This window comes from Poeciliopsis prolifica, unplaced genomic scaffold (genome assembly GCF_027474105.1).
Source record: "Poeciliopsis prolifica strain line A6 unplaced genomic scaffold, Auburn_PproV2 SCAFFOLD041, whole genome shotgun sequence".
Taxonomy (NCBI): Eukaryota; Metazoa; Chordata; class Actinopteri; order Cyprinodontiformes; family Poeciliidae; genus Poeciliopsis; species Poeciliopsis prolifica.
The window spans coordinates 3312647-3333065 of record NW_026562416.1 but is presented as its reverse complement, the minus strand read 5'-3'; the positions used below and the strand labels follow the sequence as shown (position 1 = coordinate 3333065).

At 33.4% G+C, this 20419-nt stretch overlaps 1 protein-coding gene, 1 long non-coding RNA gene and 1 pseudogene across 2 annotated transcripts; 1 reads left to right on the top strand and 2 right to left on the bottom strand.

The window, feature by feature from the left end:
* Window positions 1-3: 3 nt before the first annotated feature.
* On the bottom strand, window positions 4-2484 carry LOC129375877 (major histocompatibility complex class I-related gene protein-like). The gene is made up of 7 exons (XM_055055246.1): window positions 2392-2484; window positions 1815-2075; window positions 1344-1622; window positions 855-1169; window positions 397-498; window positions 212-236; window positions 4-125 (listed from the first exon to the last, which is right to left on the bottom strand). The coding sequence occupies exons 1-7, from the start codon at window positions 2441-2443 to the stop codon at window positions 119-121; spliced, it is 1041 nt and encodes a 346-aa protein (XP_054911221.1). The 5' UTR covers window positions 2444-2484; the 3' UTR covers window positions 4-118.
* A 4150-nt stretch (window positions 2485-6634) lies between these two features.
* Window positions 6635-7227, top strand: LOC129375891 (uncharacterized). The gene is made up of 3 exons (XR_008607681.1): window positions 6635-6767; window positions 6946-6963; window positions 7061-7227. It is a non-coding gene; the product is annotated as an uncharacterized LOC129375891 (long non-coding RNA).
* Window positions 7228-9613: 2386 nt separating this feature from the next.
* Window positions 9614-17796, bottom strand: LOC129375675 (uncharacterized; annotated as a pseudogene).
* Window positions 17797-20419: the final 2623 nt, after the last annotated feature.

Here is a 20419-nt window from a genome sequence, read left to right as displayed (position 1 = left end):
GAGATTTCCTGTAGATTTTATGTCCAGTTAACAGAACATCTGGATATGACACATGTCCAGCATTCTTCATGGTGAAGTGCATTTCATTTTGTATCAGTTTGTTAAAGAGAAGGTTGTTTCAGAAGCTGTAAGATACAAAATATTTCATTATTCTGCTCATTCTGAACAAAACTTAGTGAATATAGGATAATAAAGGTCAGAAAGTACTTACATTCTGTGAAAAATTCTGTGTGTCACTAAATAATGGAAGAATGATCATTTAGGTCATGTTAAAAGTAAAAGATCTGCTTGTAAATAATTATCAGATTTACCAAGATATTCTACTGTAATTAGATGTTATAGTAGAGTGTAACTTTCTAATTCACTTTTCTGAATATCACATTTTAATTGTCTTACCATTCATTAGTTTGAAAGCTGTGAATGATAAAGCAGCAGCGAGGATGACAATAACACATCCCATCATAGCAATGACAGCGATGCTGGTTGCTGTTAACAGACCTGTTCAGGAAACATTATGCAGGTTTCTTGGTTTTGGTTTTAACTGAATTTAAGAAACATTTACAACTTTAATCGTAGAAAGAAAACTGTGTATTAGTAACATTGAGCATAATCTATAATGGCCCATTTAAACTCAAATAGCAAATGACAAATTACACTAATAACAGTCACATCTGAGTTTTATCTAAGGGGAAGATTCACCCTCATTTATCAAATGACAAAAAATAAATAAAATTACAAAAAGGACAACTTACTATATTGCTATGCATTTGTAGTCACTACTTGAATCTATAGCTACTTTAAGTGCTTTTTTTATAAAATGGGGAAAAAATGATCAAATCAAGTATTTTTATTACCTTTAGTTTTGGGATTGTTGCTTCTGATTGAATCTTGGTCCAATTTGGTAATGACATCATTTTTCACACCAGACAGTTCAAATATGCATTCGTATCTCCCCCAGTCTTCAGGTGGGATTGCCAGAACCTCCAGGTGGACACTCATCTGAAAGGATCCATCATCATTGGGAAGAAGATTTCCATGTTCTACCCCTTCATGAATCTCCTCTCCATCTTTCCTCCAGAACATCATGGCTTTGTTAGGGAAGAAACCCGTTGCATGACAAGTGACTGGAAAGGAGGGAGACTTCTGGAGTAGAAACACTGAGGGAAGAACTAGAGAGATATTGCCGCTATTAGGTCATTTTACATGACTATTAAGGCATATTTTTCTCATGATACTCAAGAAATGTCTGATAGACCAAAATGCATAAAATAGATTGAAAGAGGTGGTTAGTCGACCAAGATAAAATAAAAATAAACTATATATAAAAGGCCAATTGATTTTACCTTTTCTGCTCAGAAAAGATTTTCCATATCTCAGAAATACTTTTAACAATGGCAGGCACTCGTTTCGGAGTAAGATTTTTGCAATCTCATAAATGGCTTTGTCAGCATTCCACTCCTTTGCTATGACCTCTGCCTTTGGATTTGTTGCAATCCAAGTCCCTGTCTTTGTGTCTAATGTCATAAAGTCTTCTCCGTTGTTACCATATTTTACATGACCATGAGTATTATTAGTTTCTTCATCCCAGACACAGCCAATAATTTGCTGAATTATCTCCTTGCCTGAGGAAAACAGAGAACAAACCATGTTTTAAATATGCCATGATGCCATCACACATTCTACCTGATAATGTAATTTTTTGTTTTTTTTAAGATGTGTAGTTTCTGAAGCAAAGTTTTGCCTGATCTAAATCCAAATATTGATTAATATAAGTAGGTAAGAACATAATAATAATAATTTTAGTTATAACATACCTTCTGATGGGTTTGACCCCGCATTAAAATTCTTAGTCTGATGTCTGAAGATATCTTTATATTCCAAGCATGCCTGTACAGACGATTCCCACTCCTTTGTGTTCTCTTTTATTAACTTTTTCATCCAGTCTTGTTTGATATGCATTACTTTTTCATCATAGTAAGATGCTAAAAAACCCTCAATTACATTCATCACTGCATACTCTGGGAAATTGGGAACTCCTGGATGCAGGAAATAATCCATCTCCATGTAATATGTTTCTGTCAGAAGAACAATTTTTTTCATTTAGAATATGGATTGCAATTTTTTGAATATATATATATTTTTATTTATAGTATAAACTGTAGAATTGAATTTGCATGTGAAACATAAAAAGTTAATAAAAATACATATTCTCTGATATTCTTTATATTGATGAAAACTTATAAGTGTTTAACTTTCACAGTTATTTCACAGTTGATAAAATAATTGTCATCTTTACCTTTGAACAGAAGCAGCTCTATTTCACTTTTGATTATAGAAAATTAAAAATGATCAAAAATTGCTTCTCCTGTTGAATGATTGAAATGTTCTTACCTCCAGATGCAGCATTCTGTAAAAGCAGCAACAAAGTTATCACCTTTATCATTTTTGTACAGTTGGTGTGAAATTGAGAAACTGAGCAGAAGAGTCCTTTAGTTGGTATGTTAGAAATCATTTCCTGCTTCTCTTCTTATTGTCACAAGATGGTGGTGGAGGTGTGTTCAAGTTTGACAAACAACCAATGGGATATTTTTGTGTTCTTTTTTAGTTTTTATGACAAAATTTATGACAGAATTGGTCTATTCTGCTAATGTAAAACTTCTTATACAGTGTGTTAAATCTGAATCAGTTTTAGCTTTTAACATATTTGTTAAAATGCTCTAAATATAAAAGAACTAACCCCACAGTGATAGAACTAAAATGAAATAACCTCCTGGTGTTTTTTTCTTAAAAAACTAAACTAAGAAATGAAACATAATGAATGTAAAACCACATTAACACCGAAATGTTAGAATTTCATCAAATGGCAATATATCATTATAAATTTGCTTTAATCACTGAGCAATAAATGCACCAACTTTAGGGAGATTCCCTGTGTATCATGTGAAGGCAAACACCAGGAAGTACCAACACTTGCAATACAAGTAATTGTTGATTCAAGATTAAGTAACAAGGAAACAATTTATGCTCATCTTGTTTCTATTAATAGTATATTTTCTTCTGAAAAAGTACCTTGCCTGACTTGTTTTTATTTGGTTTATGTTTAGAAGACATGAACATATATGAAAAGTTAATATCTCTCTAAAACTCAGTAACAGAACAAGACTTAATTTTGACTAAGCTTCAGTATAAGTAAAGAATGAAAGTTTTATTCAAACAGCCTTAAAAGTTTAATATTAGATCTTCCTCTACTCCATTTAGATATTCTATTCAATATTGCTAGGAAGGCTTTTCCATATCAGTTCTACTCTTTCAATTCACTTTTAGGAAAACTACTAGAAGTGAATTTAATAATTACTAACATGGTTTGAATATAAACCATAGATGTTTTGAAAATGAGATCAGAGTTGCAACTCAAAATCATCTTAACTACTAACCTTTTACTCACTCTGTAGCTTAAGAAGAAAGAAAATGGACTTCTTGTTTGAAGATGTTTCAGTTCTCGCCAAAAAAGAAGAAACCATTTCTAGTAAGACTTTATGGAAGCCACTACATTATTTATCACCCATCTAAATGCCTACAACTTATTTCAGTTCTGAATGCTGTATGTCACAGTTTTTAAAAGTTTATGAAATCACTCATTTCACTTTTATCGATTTAAAATAGAAAGAGTCAGTTCAGAAACACTAGAAAAATGTGCCCTACGATTGTCACTGTATAGGCCTATACTGAGCGCAAGACATCAGCAAATTTTGTTTGGTGATGCCTTTACACTTTTTCAATGTTTTTTACAACACAACAATATGAAGCCTACATCAATAAAATCAGGACTGCAAGTGGTTCAGAGAAATGTTGCCATTCTCTTCCTGCATATTGATAAACAGAGAAAAACATAACCATTAATGCAACAAATACATTCAGACAAAAGCTGATCTGATGTGTTTCTATTTATTTATTTATTTATTTATTTGTGAATGTTATTAATGTGTACAGTCTGAGATGGCTCTCAGAGAGTTGGGATGAGACAATGAAGATTTGCAAATGTTTTGTTTTTTTTTTTTTGTTTTTTTTTTTGGTAGAAATGGTATATTTATTTTATCAAATTTTACAATTCCTGACGTTAGCTTTCTGGTGAAAAATAATAAAAAATTAAAAATGAATCGAGAGTTTTAAGAAAGATTCAAAAACATTAAAAATGTAAGTCAGTGTTTTGTTTCTCTTTCGGTCTGATATGGTTCAATCATGACTGCTTTCATTTTCTGCTGTCCTTGAGGGGTTTTGTTATGTTTTCTCTTTTTAAGCAGATAATACATCAATTCAAGTTTGGACTTTAATTCATGATCACCTGTTCAGAAATATTTTTGTGTTCACAATCACTGGTGCTAATTTTCATTTCACTTTCAGGGTTTCTAGATAGACTTAGATTTATTTTATTGTCATTGCACAAAGAAACATGAAATTGGCAATGAAATGTTGAGCAATGAGATGGTCAGTGGGAAGCAGCCAATTCTGAGTCTGGCTGATCTGCAGTGTATGCTACTGAATCTCCTGCCAGATGCCAACCGGATGAACAGACCATGGAGAGGATCTGGTTTGCTCTGGTTTAGCAGCGTCTGTGTGCAAAGGACAGGGGGAATGGAGTCCCAATGATTCTCTCCGCTGTCTTCATCACTCTTCGCAGAGACTTCCAGCCTGAGGCCTTGCAGTTCCCAGACCAGATGGAGATGCTGCTGGTCTGCAGGCTCTCAATGTTTCCTCTGTAGAAGGTGGAGAGGACGGGAGGTGGGATGAAAGCCCTTCTCATTCATCTTACAGGTACAGGCACTGCTGTGCCTTTTTTCACCAGTACAGTATTTTTCTATAGTATACTGTCCAGTCAAGGTTTTCTGTAATGTCCACCCACAGGAACTTAGAGCTGCTGATGATCTCCACATAGAAATCTGCAAAACAGTAACTTAGTAAATGCTATGTAACTTAGTAAATTGCGAAAGCCTCTATTAAGCTTTGTTTTGTTTTGATTTGGCATTGATGTAGTTGTCATGGTACTTTATAATTGCATAGTGATGGGAAAGTGCAGAAAGAGCTCTCTGGCCAAAATGGTTTCCCCGACTGGGAAGGCAGTGATCCCTGAAAATTTAACATTTGGGTCTGTTTGGAGCTTGAAACCATGACCTTTAGAGAGAATTGAATGATTCAGAGTCAAGTATGAATAAGCCATAATGAGGCCAGGATGTTGTGGAAATAGGTAGGATACTCTCTTCAGGTTCAGATTCAGTGTCTCAGGTGGAGTTTAAGTATCTTGGTGTCTTGAAAAGGACATGAGGTTAGATGTTGTAATGGTCAACAGAGGACAGGACAAACACTGAAGGGAAAAGCCAAAAGAGAAGAAGATTTGGTCACATATCAAAAGCATGTAACAGACAATTTCTTAGCTCACTTTTCAAGATGAATGAAGGATTGTTTTAACTTCTGCTTTTATTACTTCTGTTTTGCTTTTAAAATTGAACTATGGTAAACAACCTTTAGTAAAACTTACAAGGTTGTCAAAATTCTTCAGTGAATGTATTGGTTATGAATAAATCCATTCTAATTTAAAGTCTTTCTTTATACAAAAATGAGTTTAATTGTGTTTAAAAATGAGACAAGCAGAGCAGGATTCAAATTGGTGACCTACTGACAAACTGTTTCCTCCTGATCCATCCTCACTCCATGTAATGTTCTTTGATGAGATAAAATCACCATTTCTAGGACCACAAGCATAAAAAAATCTATGCAGAAATTTTTATTAAGATATCTAATCAATAGATCAAGGTGCATTGAATCTTTTCTGAGACCGTTTTTTATTTGAAATGTGCAGCTTTAGCTCATAAGTGAGGAAGAATATTAATACCAAACACAAAAAATATAAATACTGTTACCTTGTAAAGTAAATGTTACTGATTTCTGCTACTGCTTTGAAATGATGTCATTATCATAATATTTTAAAGATGTGCTGTGGTTGAATCTGTATTTCAGAATCATGGATTTAAGCTGGATGTTCTCCCTGTGCATGATGGGTTTTCTCCAGTAACTCTGGTTTCCTCCTACAGTACAAAAACATGCCTGTCAGGTTAATTGGTCTCGAAATTCTCCATAGGTATTTTGACTGTGTGTTTTCAGTTTACTGGAGCTGAGGACAAAATCCTGATCAAGCTGGATAGAGAAGTAATCAAGACCAACAGGGTGAGCATAAATATCTCAGTATCACATATGTTAGTATTTAATACAGTTCTAAGTTTGTGATGATTAAAGCAGAAAATTAGGAGAATTTTACACACATTCTGCATGGAAAGCATCAGAAATACTTTGGGCAGGAACTGTTTACAACACAAAGTGATGCCAGTTTCCACACATTTATTTCTTCCCAGAATATAAGATCCCAACAAATATCTTTTGCAACAATATGCCAATTCTCGGCTGCGGCTACTTCGGGTCCATTGTGTAGTATAAGGTTTAGCTCTGCTACACTGGTAGCCAAGTAACGACATTTCGTTGTCAAGATTCACCTTGTATATTTTTTTGTACAATGACAATAAAGGAAGTCTAAGTCTAAGTCTAAGTCAATTCTACAGCTTCAACAATTAATGATGCTCTCGCCTGATCAGCTCTTGTGGTTTCTCTTTGACCAGATGAATCATCTCAGAGAAATATCATCATCATTGCTGTCATTTCTGTTGTGATTTCCATCATAATTGCTGCTTTAGCATTTGCTGCTTTCAAGAAGAAAAATGGTAAGATTTTGGATTCATCATGATGTATCCGAAATATGAAGATTGCAACAAACAAATGATTATTTTTATACCATCTTTGCATTAAATTAAGAAAACCTTAAAAATTATGAATATTTTCTCTTTTGATGTTTTATTGCATATTTGTAAATTGAAACCCAAATATCTGTTTAACTTTCAGATAGACCAGTCATCTCTGGTAAGTAGGCCTGAAATTTATTTATCTTTTGTTTCACCAAATTCTCTGAAATAATTCTAAGATCAGAGGATTAGCAAGTCTCTTTTTGGTTCCTCAGAGTCTGAAATCATACCATTGAGAAACTGACTTCAAAATCCAGATCAAGAAATCTAACATCCTGCTCTGCCTTCACATGTCCATTTAACATATGTACTATATGTGTATTAATATAATCTAATAAGTACCCTAATTGCTTTTTCATTAAGCAGGTATTATTTTTCATTAAGCAGGTATTATTGTGTGAAAGCAGAAAGTCGAGCCAGCTGTAGAAATGAGTAGAAAAAATATTTTATCATAATTTTTTGCTTCCTGCACCCTTTTTGTTTTTCTTCAGCTAATACAAAGTGTAGTATATCTAAAATAAAGTCACAAATGTTTTATTACTGTCAGTTTTTTAAATGACCAAGTTTAAAATCCCAATTCACTTCCTGACAAAATATGCTGGAGAAATACAATAGACTGTTGTATATTAGACTGTTGTACAATAGACTGTTGTATATGTGAATGCTGTGAACTGTCCATTGTTCCATTGTTGGACTCTTGTTTATAAACTGGCAGATTGAGTTATGTGTCTGCATAGCTATATTTATTTTAAATGCATAACCATCATTTTTGTTTGGAAAATTGGAAAATAACTACATGTGTTTACATAAAGCCTTCTTATCCTGTTTTAATAAAACAATGAATACATTATTATATGTGCATAATGTTCAGTAAAAGTGTATATAATTTAAAGACATTGTAAAACTGTATATGTTGAATATCCCAACAGCAAAACAGAGGGATTTTATGCTACATTTTTATTGTCTGCTCTGACATTGATGTGTTTGCAGTAAAGTAACAACTCAGACACAAAGCTGCTGTAAAGATGGACATTTATGAGGATTGAGTTCAGATTGTAACTCTAAATGGAGCTGTGTTAAAGTTTGGAAATATGTAATTAAATATTATCTACAAACCAGTTTGACTATTTTGTCGTCTCTATAACATAACCAATGAAGTTAACATCAGTTATAATTTCACATGGCATGAACAAGTTTTATTTCTTAAAGAAAAATACTGGTGATTGCATAAAGTTACAAACTTTACAGCAATCACTCCTCCTGTATGAAAGGAAGAAACCTGCAGTAGAACCCTAAATAAGTGTGAGTAACCATCTATTTATTTATCCTGTTATCAAATTTAATGATCAGAGAATTCATATTACGTATAATACGTATTTTGTATTATGAAATGTAAGGCTACCTTCAGAGTAACACCAGCTTAAGAGGAAGAATCTAAATGTTTTTAAGGCATTTACTTGCATGGATGCTGGATTTAATTCATATAATTTGGCTCTCAGTTTGCATAAAAACCTAGAAACCCATAAGAACTGGTTCTGTTAGCAGCACCGTTTCTGCTAACAAAGGCAGAATCAGTTCTGCTTCTGTTAACAGTTCTTTGGTGAGAAAAGTTTCCAAGTGTTATTTATACTTCCTTCTGCAGGACAGCAGAGGGCAGCATTGGACAGATAAAATCTGTATTATTTAATGTTGTCGATTCAAATCTTGATCTTGTTAAAGTTCCTCACAATCAACTGGAAAAAGTTTCCCTGTGGGAATTGAAACATTTGAATAAATTTACTTAACATGTTCACAGAGTCACAAATCCATAAAAATGAACAATTATAATGATAAAAAATTATTTCGTGACATATGAGGTAGAAGTTTTTTTGCATTTTTTTATATTTTACACATGATAAAACATTCATGTTTCAACAAAGACAGATGACCTTCATCTACATAAAACTTTTCAAAACCATCCGATGTAGATTATTTTTGCTAAATACAAAAGTAACAAAGACAACAGAAGACTGATGTGTCTTACATAAAAACATGGTGCTAGCAAACATAATGCAGTAAAACCTGTTTTTCCAACTTCTGATCAGTTCTTTCACTTTGTTAAATGAAGCCAGCAGCATATCATAAGTTTCCTTCACATCTGATTTATTCCAGTTTCTGCAGATAGAACTGTCTGACCCGCCGTCTGTCCAATGGTGAATTACAGATTACAAACAAACTTATAGTTTATGATTTCTAATCCAATAAATGATACTATCTAATCTGAACCAGAAGTATTTTAGCCAAGAGGGAGTTGTCTTTATCAAAAGAACATCAAGTCAAGAGGAAAAGCAGGAGATAAAAATAACTCAGATGATGAGTGTTTGGCATCAAATTACCTTTAACAAGATGCAATACAGAGCAAACTAAAGCATGTTTTAAAGTCACAGAAAATAATACCCACGAAAAATTATTTTAGTTCCCTAATAGCTTTGCTCATCACTTCAAAGGTGGATCCACCCTGTCGGGGAAGTTCATTTAAACTGCTTGAAGTTTTATTCTTTTAGCATGGCGGGTCTGGCTAGGAATGAAGATATACCTGCAAACTAAAAACTTTGTCCTGTTTCAGTTTATCCTTCAGTATAAAACATACACAGAGCACTTGCATAACTAAAAACAGAGAGACATTTTTATGATTGTAAGTGTGAGGATAACACACTTATCCTCTAAATATCTAAATGCTCAGATATTTAGAGCAGAGTTTCATCAGCTGAACGCCGTTCAGTTGGTGATCACAGGTCCCTCTGCCTCACCTGGTTACTTTGTGCTCCCTTCATCACCTGCAGTCTGAGGCCTCCACCTTGTAGGTGTGGAGACCGATTGAGCCAGTTTCTCTGGTAGGTTTGTAAAACAGATGACCGGCTGCTCCCAGCAACATGAAGAAAATGGTCTCAAAATACCTGTGCTTGTGTAATACTGACAACTTTTGAACTTACATTTTTTTGGACTTTGTTCAATCAAAATATTGCATGCTTAATTCATTGCTACATGGACAAATAAAAACAAAATTAGTACAATTTTTTACATATTTAATAGAAAAAAGCACTTCCTGCAACTACAGTATGAAATACATTGTCATTACAATACAAAATAAATGGTATTCTTAGTGTTTAATACATATTTACTGACTTACAGTGAAGAACTCAAAATGTTCTGAATGCAAACTTGGTCCATAAAATCAAAATATTGCATGCTTAATTCAGAACAGAACAGAATCATCTCTTCTTCTTTAAGCTTGTTTTAACTGTTAGAGTCCAGATTTAACTGCAGTCTGGTTTCTTAATTGAGTCTCTCAGACAATTCAATACTGTTGACGGGAGCTGTAAGAAAAAAAGAGTTAATATTTAGAAGAATCTACAAAATAAATTGTTTATGTTAATAAAAGATAAACAACAAAGGGGCAAGGAATTTGTCAATAAAACAGACGGTGCAAGATCCATCACACTTTTAAGAAGTACTAAAATGAGAATATATAAATAAATCTGGGAAAAGATAGATTTACATTTCATCTGAGCCTTACTCATTGCTTTTACTGAAAATGGGAAATGCAGAATCCTGAAATTATTTCTGTGTTCATATATGTAATAATTTGAATAAAACAAGTTTAGATTTTAGTTGATTATGAGTCTTGTTCAGCTCATCACTGGAGGTTTTCTTACCTTTCCTATTTTTGATTACCATAAATCCAACAGCAGCAACAATTATAACAAGAAAAACCACTGCAGCAGTGATCCCAACTATCATGCCTATGGGCTTTTCTGCACAGAAAAAAGACAACAGAGACAGATAAATATATTTACTAAAATATGCATAAACTGTAGATTAAGCTCTACTGAAAACTGTTAAGAAATCAGTATATACACCATGTTACAAATTATTATGCAAGTAATATTTTCTCAGATTTTCTGAAATTGTCATTGATGGTCAGTATAATTTTCAAGTCATGAACTAATACAGTATAAATCAAATTTAATGAAGAAAGCTCCTCATGAGAACAGTATTTTTTTCAAAAATAAAAAAATGAAAAAGGTTCTCAATAGGGTCAGAGGTTAGAGGGGGATGGTGACCACACCACGAGTTTCTCCCCTTTTATGCCCATAGCAGCCACAACACAGTGGTATCCTTGAAGCACTCATTGTCATGCATGAAGATGATTTTGTTACTGAAGGTACAGCTCTTCTTTTGAACCATAAAAGAAAGTGATCAGTCAGAAAGTTCATATATTTTGCTGAGGTCGTTTTCACATAGGAGCCCATTAGTCGGTTCCTGCACCACAAGCCTCTAGAGGATTCTCCACCTTGAGGTTCCCGAGGCACCAGCAGCTTCAAATAACTGTTTGCTGCTTTGTAAGGGCATTTTAACAGCTGCTCTATCAAAACAATGAAATCGTCAAACAGAAACTTCCTCATTATGCCTTTATCTGTACAAACCCATCTTTGTTCTGAATCAGCCACAAATATCTTCACAGTGCGATAACGCTTTCATTAAATATCTAGTGTTTTCATACCTTGTCATATGGCACTACACTATCTGATGATTTTTGTCAGCAGAGATCTTTTCTCTTTTCCAGACTGCTTGAAACCTGTGGCCTGCTTAATAATGTGGAACATCCTTCTTAAGTAGATTTCCTTTAATTGAGCTCACCAGACAAATTAATCAACTCAACTCTCTGAAATTAACTATAGTGATTCAAAGATCCCTGACACACAATACTATCTATAAATTTAATTACACAACAAAAAATGTAATCTTTATGACACAATAATTTGGAACACGGTGTAATGATAGTAGGGAATAATATCTTGAAAGTCTGTTACTAAATTTATAAAGTAATTGTAACCTCTTTTGAGGAGGTTCAATAATGCAGGAGAATAAGGTTGCATTTGAATATCAGATAAACCTTTTTTTATCAGGGTTATCAGGGTTAAATGACTAAAACCAGCAACCTTTTAAAAAAACAGATGTGTTATTGAAAAGGTCGTGTTAATTAAACTTAAAACACTATTACAAACAGATCATCTTTTCTTACCCTCATCATTTTGTTTCTGTGTTTTTCTCCAGTTGGTTTGGATCTTTTCTTTCTCCAGTCTGCTGACAACATCATCTTTGGCATCCACCCAGATGAAACACACACTCATATTTTTCCCAGTCTTCAGGGTTCACAGATGAAATATTAATGTCTGCTCTCATCTGGAAGGTGTTATCCTGGTTACAGAGGATCTCTGTTTTGTCCACACCATCATGAATCTCCTCTCCATCCTTCCTCCAGAACATCACAGCTTTGTTGGGATAGAAACCAGTAGCGAAGCAGCTGACTGCAGCGTCAGGAGACTTCTGGAGGAAAAACACTGAGGGAAGAACTGAGGAGACAGACGGCAGCTTGAGATCTACCATCAGATAATTTTATATTATTCAAGACAAAATTTTAAAAGAAATGTTAGAAAATATGAAGATCATGGAAAACTCTAAAAGCAGTTAAACACAAAAGCAGAATCACTTTGTTCATACAATGTTTTAGCTCTGAGATAAACATTTTTTTGTTATAATCATTAAAATATAAAACATGACAAAGGAAATAAATGATACAAAAAAATTATGAATACAACATTTAAAAAATAGATATTGTGGAATTGATGTTTGACTGCAACTGTCTTCAGCTTAATATTTAATATTTATTCTGACAACAATGTGCAAAAAACAAAAGAAAAGAAAGAGGAGCAGATTACACTGTTAAATTTCAACAGTCTGGAAAAAATGATCCTTTCCAGATTTATGTAGTTCAGATTTTGCTGGTTTTCTAACATGTTTTGATCAAATGATGAAAAGTCAGTTCATGTTTTAACGTATTTTTTTCAGTACACTGAATCTGTGTGACAGTAGAAGTCACATTTTTCCTTGATTTTTTTTGTATGCATGCTGCGCTCCATCTCAACCTGCTGAATGTAAACATTTGATCACACCATGCTGCTGCGACTCACCTGAGCTCTGCAGAGGGCCTTTGTTATTGGCCATATATTTCTTCAGCCAATCAGGGCATATTTGATTTAAGAAGTCCTTGTTGCGCTCCAAATGGGATGTGGATTCATCAGCTTCCCATTTTGGTTTGATGCTGACAGCCTGGGCAGTTTGAGGAATCCATGTCAACTTCTTTGGGTCAATTTGATAAAGTCTGCTCCATTATATCCAAACTGTAAAAACGGGATTGTTTCTTTTGTCTTTTCCTCCCATTCACAGCCAATAATAACCTGTAAGATGTGAACAGCTGGAGGAGAAAACAGAAACTGAGATTATGAATCAAATTAATTAATGGTAAGTCATTGCAGCTCAATTATGAATATGAGTCTCTTCACTGTACCTTCACTTTGGTTCAGGTCCTTTAAAATTCCCATCTTAACCTTGAGATAATCAGACATTATTTCAAAACACTGTTCAATATACCAATCAGCAATCTGTGACTCAATGTTCATTAATTTTGGTCCATTAAAATGAACATTTGCCTTAATAACAAACAAGAGTCAGATCAATGTGATGCACATCCATCTCAGGATACAAAAACATGCCGCTAAGCACATTGTTCCCTCTCTTGTCTTTTTCTTCTTTCTGTTGTTCTAACCTGAAAACTCCAATTTTTTCAGCTCTTGTAGTTTTGACAAAATTAATAAAAAAGTTAACACAACTTACTACAGTAAGTTTATCTTTCACAAACTCACACATTTAGGTTTGAAATCTAAAACTCAGATCTGATAAACATATTTACTTAAAGAGTAGAAGATAGTAGACACAACTAAATTTGCCTCAAATGTTTTGCAGTGTTCAGGCTCATCAGCCTCACCTTTTATTTTTAGGACTTCGATCTGCCAAACACAAAATATTTGTTGTGAAGCCAGTTTGTCACCTTAGCGATCGTTCCTACTCTGCGTTTTATGAAATGAGGAAGTTATGGTTTAATACTAACCTTGAGTGAACCCTTGCATACATTTATGTAAACAGTGAACTATGTCAACATTTTGTGTTTGGAAAATAATCTGCATTTTTTATCATGTACCAGACGTAACTAACGTAAAATCAATTGTTTGTGTCATGATTTGCAATTTTAGTCATTTTCATCATTTCTGTCAGTTGAAGGTGAAGTTGAAAAACAAGTCCATGTAAATGTAATGAGATTTTTGCCATGTCACTTGCAGATATAAAGTATAAAGTTTGTATTTAAAACTAAATCTTGTGAACTACAATATCTGCTCATCTCATCTTAATCAGTGTTGGCTTGGTGAGCTGTTTTTGTTATGTTATGGATGTGAAGGATTGTAATGAGAGCTTGGGAGTCAGGGACCAGCTGGTGACAGCAGCAACAGAGAACAACAGAGGATCTGATAAAGAAACAGACGAACAGAGGAGCATTTTGTGAAGTGCATCAATCCTTCCACTGATTTACCCGTATTGCTGCTGTTACTATTGATCTTCTTTTAGCTCCTGTGTGGCTTGAGCTCACTAAGAAGCTGAAACACATTTGTAAGCAAAAATATACATTTACTAGAAATGTATATTAATGTGCTCTAATCATTTTGGTCATGTTTCTAAATTTAATAAAGTTTCAAAAAGCTTGCTACCAAAACAAATTCACACATGCACATACTTTAGTTATGATTTATTTTTAAAATGCATCCATTTTTATTTAAAAAAAATTCTTAGTACTTTCTTAGACAAAAAAAGACAGTCACATATTTTGTCTGTACTGGAAAGCAATCACTGTTTAACAGTCTTACCTGATGACACTGGTTAAATGTTTATCTCTTTCAAAACCTGTGACAAAATTATTTGGTTAAATAACTTTGATAGTCAACATCAAAATAAGATATGAAAAAAAAAATTATGGGTTGGAGAACAACTTCAGAAGAGAATACAAAAATTAGGGTAAAAATGTTAATAGCAAGGCATGTAGACATTCAGCTTGCTCATTTTCAGCAAAGTACTTGCATATAAATTTCTGTTTACTTTGCAGTCTAGAATGTTGTTCAGGCTCAGGCTTGATTTTGTTTGCATCTCTTTGCTAAAACAGAAACCAGAACCTGATCTCTAGTTTCAGTGAACTATTTATTTCTTTCTGTATTTTTAGATAAAACCTAAGGAAGTTTTTCTCTGTCATTTGTTGGTAGAACCTTCTACAAAGATAGCCTCTGATATTATTTGATAGAGAAAAATACAGACGTTCATTAGCCTATATGATGTATGCGTTTGTTTGCTTTATGAAAGGCAGATGTATAATTTTAAAATATTATTGTGCAATATAGTTGTAAAATGTGAGTAAACATAGATAGAGCTATTCAAAACTTTCAGACATGATATAAAACCCAAACCATTTAGCATGTTAAGTCTGCTCCTTTAAATTATTGCCAGTTATCTTCATTTAACCTGAGATTTCCTGTAGATTTTATGTCCAGTTAACAGAACATCTGGATATGACACATGTCCAGCATTCTTCATGAAGTGCACTATGTATCACTTTCTTAAAGAGAGGCTGTTTCAGAGGCTGTAAGATACAAAATATTTCATTAATCTGTTCATTCTGAACAAAACTTAGTGAATATAAGATAGTAAAGGTCAGAAAGTACTTACATGGTGTAGAAGATCTGTCTGTGTCACTAATGTTTGTCACTAAATAATGGAAGAATGATCATTTAGGTCATGTTAAACGTAAAAGATCTGCTTGTAAACATGTAATTTGATTATGTGAATAACTATCAGATTTACCAAGATATTCTACTATAATTAGATGTTATAGTACAGTGTAACTTTCTAATTCGCTTTTATGAATAATATCAATTCTTTAGTGCCTTACCATTTCTTTTCTTGAAAGCTGTGAATGATAAAGCAACAATGATGATGACAATAACACATCCCATCGTAGCAATGACAGCGATGCTGGTTTCCGTTAACAGACCTGTTCAGGAAACATTATGCAGGTTTCTTGGTTTTGGTTTTAACTGAATTTAAGAAACATTTACAACTTTAATCTTAGAAATAAAACTGTGTATTAGTAACTTTGAGCATAATCTATAATGGCCTATTTAAACTCAAATAGCAAATGACAAATTACACTAATAACAGTCACATCTGAGTTTTATCTAAGGGGAAGATTCGCACTCACGCACGTATCAAATGACCAAAAATAAATAAAATTACAAAAAGGACAACTTAGTATATTGCTATGTGTTTTTAGTCACTACTTGAATCTATAGCTATTTTTAGTGTTTTTTTTATGAAATGGGGAAAAATTATCAATTCAAATATTTTTATTACCTTTAGTTTTGGGATTGTTGCTTCTGATTGAATCTTGGTCCAGTTTAGTAATGACATAATTCTGCACACCAGAGAGTTCAAATGCGCATTCGTATCTCCCCCAGTCTTCAGGTGGGATTGCCAGAACCTCCAGGTGGACACTCATCTGAAAGGATCCATCATCATTGGGAAGAAGGTCTCCAGGTTCTACCCCTTCATGAATCTCCTCTCCATCTTTCCTCCAGAACATCATGGCTTTGTTAGGGAAGAAACCCGTTGCATGACAAGTGACTGGAGAGGAGGGAGACTTCTGGAGCAGAAACACTGAGGGAAGAACTAGAGAGATATTGCCACTATTAGGTCATTTTGCATGATTATTAAGGCATCTGTCCTTGTGATTTTCTCATTATACTGAAGAAATGTCTGATAGACCAAAATGCATAAAATAGATTGAAAAAGATGGTAAGTAGACCCAGATAAAATAAAAAAATAATCTGTGTATCAAAATGGCCAATTGATTTTACCTTTTCTGCTCAGAAAAGATTTTCCATATTTCACAAATACTTTTAACAATGACAGGCACACATTTTGGAGAAAACTCTTTGCACTCTCATAAATGGCTTTGTTTGCATTCCACTCCTTTGCTATGACCTCTGCCTTTGGATTTGCTGCAATCCAAGTCCCTTTCTTTGTGTCTGTTGTGATAAAGTCTTCTCCGTTGTTACCCAACATTATATGACCAAGAGTATTATCAGTTTCTTCATCCCAGTCACAGCCAGTAATTTGCTGAATTATCTCATTGCCTGAGGAAAACAGAGAACACACCATGTTTTAAATATCACCAAATTCTACCTGATAATCAGAATGTCATTTTTTGTGTGTTTATAAGATATGTTTTCTGAAGCAAATTTTTTTTTATCTAAATCCAAATGATGATTAATCCAAATGGATAAATAAATAAATACATTTTAGTTATAACATACCTTCTGACTGGTTTGACTGCGTATTAAAATTCTTAGTCAGATCTCTGAAGACAACTTTGTATGCCAAGCGCTCCTGGACAAACGATTCCCAGTCCTTTGTGTTCTCTTTTATGAACTCCTTCATCCAGTCTTGATTGATATGAATTACATTTTCATCAGAGTAAGATATTAAAAACCCCTGAAGAAAATCCATTACTGCATACTCTGGGAAATTGTGAACTCCTGGATACAGGAAACGCTCAAACTCCAGGTGATATTTTTCTGTCAGAAGAAAAAATTTTTTTTCATTTAGAATATGTATTACAATTTTTTTTTTTTGTAGTATAAACTGTACAACTGAATTTGCATGTGAAACATAAAAAGTTAAAAAATACATATTCTCTGATATTCTTTATATTGATGAAAACTTATAAGTGTTTAACTTTCACAGTTATTTCACAGTTGATAAAATAACTGACATCTTTACCTTTGAACTGAAGCAGCTCTGTTTCACTTTTGATTATAGAAAATTCAGAATTATCAAAAATTGCTTCACCTGTTGAATGATTGAAATGTTCTTACCTCCAGATGCAGCATTTTGTAAAAGCAGCAACAAAGTTATCACCTTTATCATTTTTGTACAGATGGTGTGAAATTGAGAAACTGAGCAGAAGAGTCCTTTAGTTGGAATGTCAGAAATCATTTCCAGCTTTTCTTCTTATCGTCACAAGATGGTGGTGGAGGTGTGTTCAAGTTTGACCAACATCCAATGGGATATTTTTGTTCCTTTCTAGTTTTTACAGCACTTATGACAAAATTGGTCTATTGTGCTAATGTAAAACTTCTTATACAGTGTGTTAAATCTGAATCAGTTTTAGCCTTTATCATGATTGTTAAAATGCACTAAATATGAAATGACTAATCCCACAGTGATTAAACTAAAATGAAATAACTTCCTGGTTGGTTTTTCTTAAAAAAAAACTAAACTAAGAAATGAAACAATAAAATGTAAAACCACATTAATACCTGAATATTCGAATTTCATCATATCATATATCATAACAAATTTGCTTTAATCACTGAGCTAAATGCACCAACTTTAGGGAGATTTTCTGTGTATCCTGTGACAACAAACACCAGGAAGTACCAACACTTGCAATACAAGTAATTGTTGATTCAAGATTAAGTAACAAGGAAACAATTTATGCTTATCTTGTTTCTATTAATAGTATATTTTCTTCTGAAAAGTGTCTGACCTGTTTTTATTTGGTTTATATTTAGAAGACATGAACATGTATGAAAAGTTAATATCTCTCTAAAACTCACTAATTCAAACAGAACAAGACTTAATTTTGACTAAGCTTCAGTACAAGTAAACAATTAAAATTTTATTCAAACAGCCATAAAAAGTTTAATATTGGATCTTTCTCTACTCCATTTAGATATTCTATTCAATATTGCTAGGAAGGCTTTGCCATATCAGTTCAATTCTTACAATTCACTTTTAGGTAAACTACTATGAATAATTACCTAAATATTTTTAAATATAAACCATAGATGTTTTGAAAATGAGATCTGAGTTGCAACTCAAAATCCTCTTAGCTATTAACCTTTTACTCACTCTGTAGCTTAAGAAGAAAGAAAATGGACTTCTTGTTTGAAGATGTTTCAGTTCTCGCCAAAAAAAGAAGAAACTATTTCTAGTAAGACTTTATGGAAGCCACTACATTATTTTATCACCCAACTAAATGCCTACAACTTATTTCAGTTCTGAATGCTGTATGTCACAGTTTTTAGTTCATGAAATCACTTATTTCACTTTTATCAATTTAAAATAGAAAGAGTCAGTTCAGAAACACTAGAAAAATGTGCCCTAAGATTGTTACTGTATAGGCCTATACTGAATGCAAGGCATCACCAAACTTTGCTTGGTGATGCCTTTACAATTTTACTACATTTTTCACAACACAACAATATGAAGCCTACATCAACAAAACCAGGACTGCAAGTGGTTCATTGACAGGTTGTCATTCTCTTCCTGTTTATTGATGAACAGAGAAAAAAATAAACATTTAATTTGTCATCTATCTTCAGACAAAAACTGATCTGATGTGTTTCTATTTATTTATTTATTTATTTATTTCTGAATGTTATCAATGTGGACAGTCTGAGACGGCTCTCAGAGAGTTGGGATGAGACGATGAAGATTTGCAAATTTTTATTTTTTATTATTAGATTTTTTTGGTAGGAACTGTGTATTTATTTGATCAAATTGTAAAATCCCTGACGTCAGTTACGGTTGTGTGACCAGATCTTTCTGGTGAAAAATAATACAAATTTAAAAATGAATCATGAGAGTTTTAAGAAAGGTTCAAAAACAATAAAAAGTGTAAGTCAGTGTTTTGTTTCTCTTTTGGTCTGATATGGTTCAATCATGACTGCTTTCATTTTCTGCTGTCCTTGAGGGGTTTTGTTATGTTTTCTCTTTTTAAGCAGATAATACATCAATTCAAAAGCACCACATTCAAGTTTGGACTTTAATTTATGATCACCTATTCAGAAACAGTTTTGTGTTCAAAATCATTGGTGCTAATTTTCATTTCACTTTCAGGGTTTCTAGATAGACTTAGATTTATTTTATTGTCATTGCACAAAGAAACATGAAATTGGCAATGAAATGTTATCACTTGGCCACCGGAGAACACACAATAAAACAAGTCTGCCTGTAATTACATAATAAACAAATGATAATGTTTTGCTATTTGTATAATATATAATATTTCTCAAGCAGTCTCAGACAGTTCCAAGCAGTTCCTCTTGGTGATATGGTTGTTGAGCAGTTGGATGACCAGTTGGAAGAAGCTATTTCTGAGTCCGGCTGTTCTACAGCAGATGCTACTGAATCTCCTCCCAGATGCAAACCGGATGAACAGATCATGGAGAGGATGGGTGGACTCAGCGAGGATCTGAATTGCGCTGGCTAAGCAGCGTCTATGTGCATTGCTATGGATAGGGAATGGAGCCTTTAGACCAGGTGTGTCAAATTCATTTTCGTTTTGGGCCAAATCAAGATCATGAAGGCTCTTAAAGGGCCTGATATGCCAGAACATTGATAAAACCTGTTCCCAAACTATTAATATGTCAATGAATCTTAAAATTACATAATATTTTTGAACATCTTTTCAGTCCCTTCAGGCACTAATAATAAATGCGACTGCTTATTTACTCGCTGTATAAATCATGGACTATAATCATACATCAAGTAAATTCTCAAGAAACTGGAGGGATTGATTGATATAA

Coding starts and splice junctions, on each gene's coding strand:
- LOC129375877 (XM_055055246.1), bottom strand. CDS start 2,443: ATGATAAAGGTGATAACTTTGTTGCTGCTTTTACAGAATGCTGCATCT. Junction 499..854: donor CAACAATCCCAAAACTAAAG/GTAATAAAAATA, acceptor TTTCCTGAACAG/GTCTGTTAACAGCAACCAGC. Junction 237..396: donor AGCTTTCAAACTAATGAATG/GTAAGACAATTA, acceptor TCCATTATTTAG/TGACACACAGAATTTTTCAC.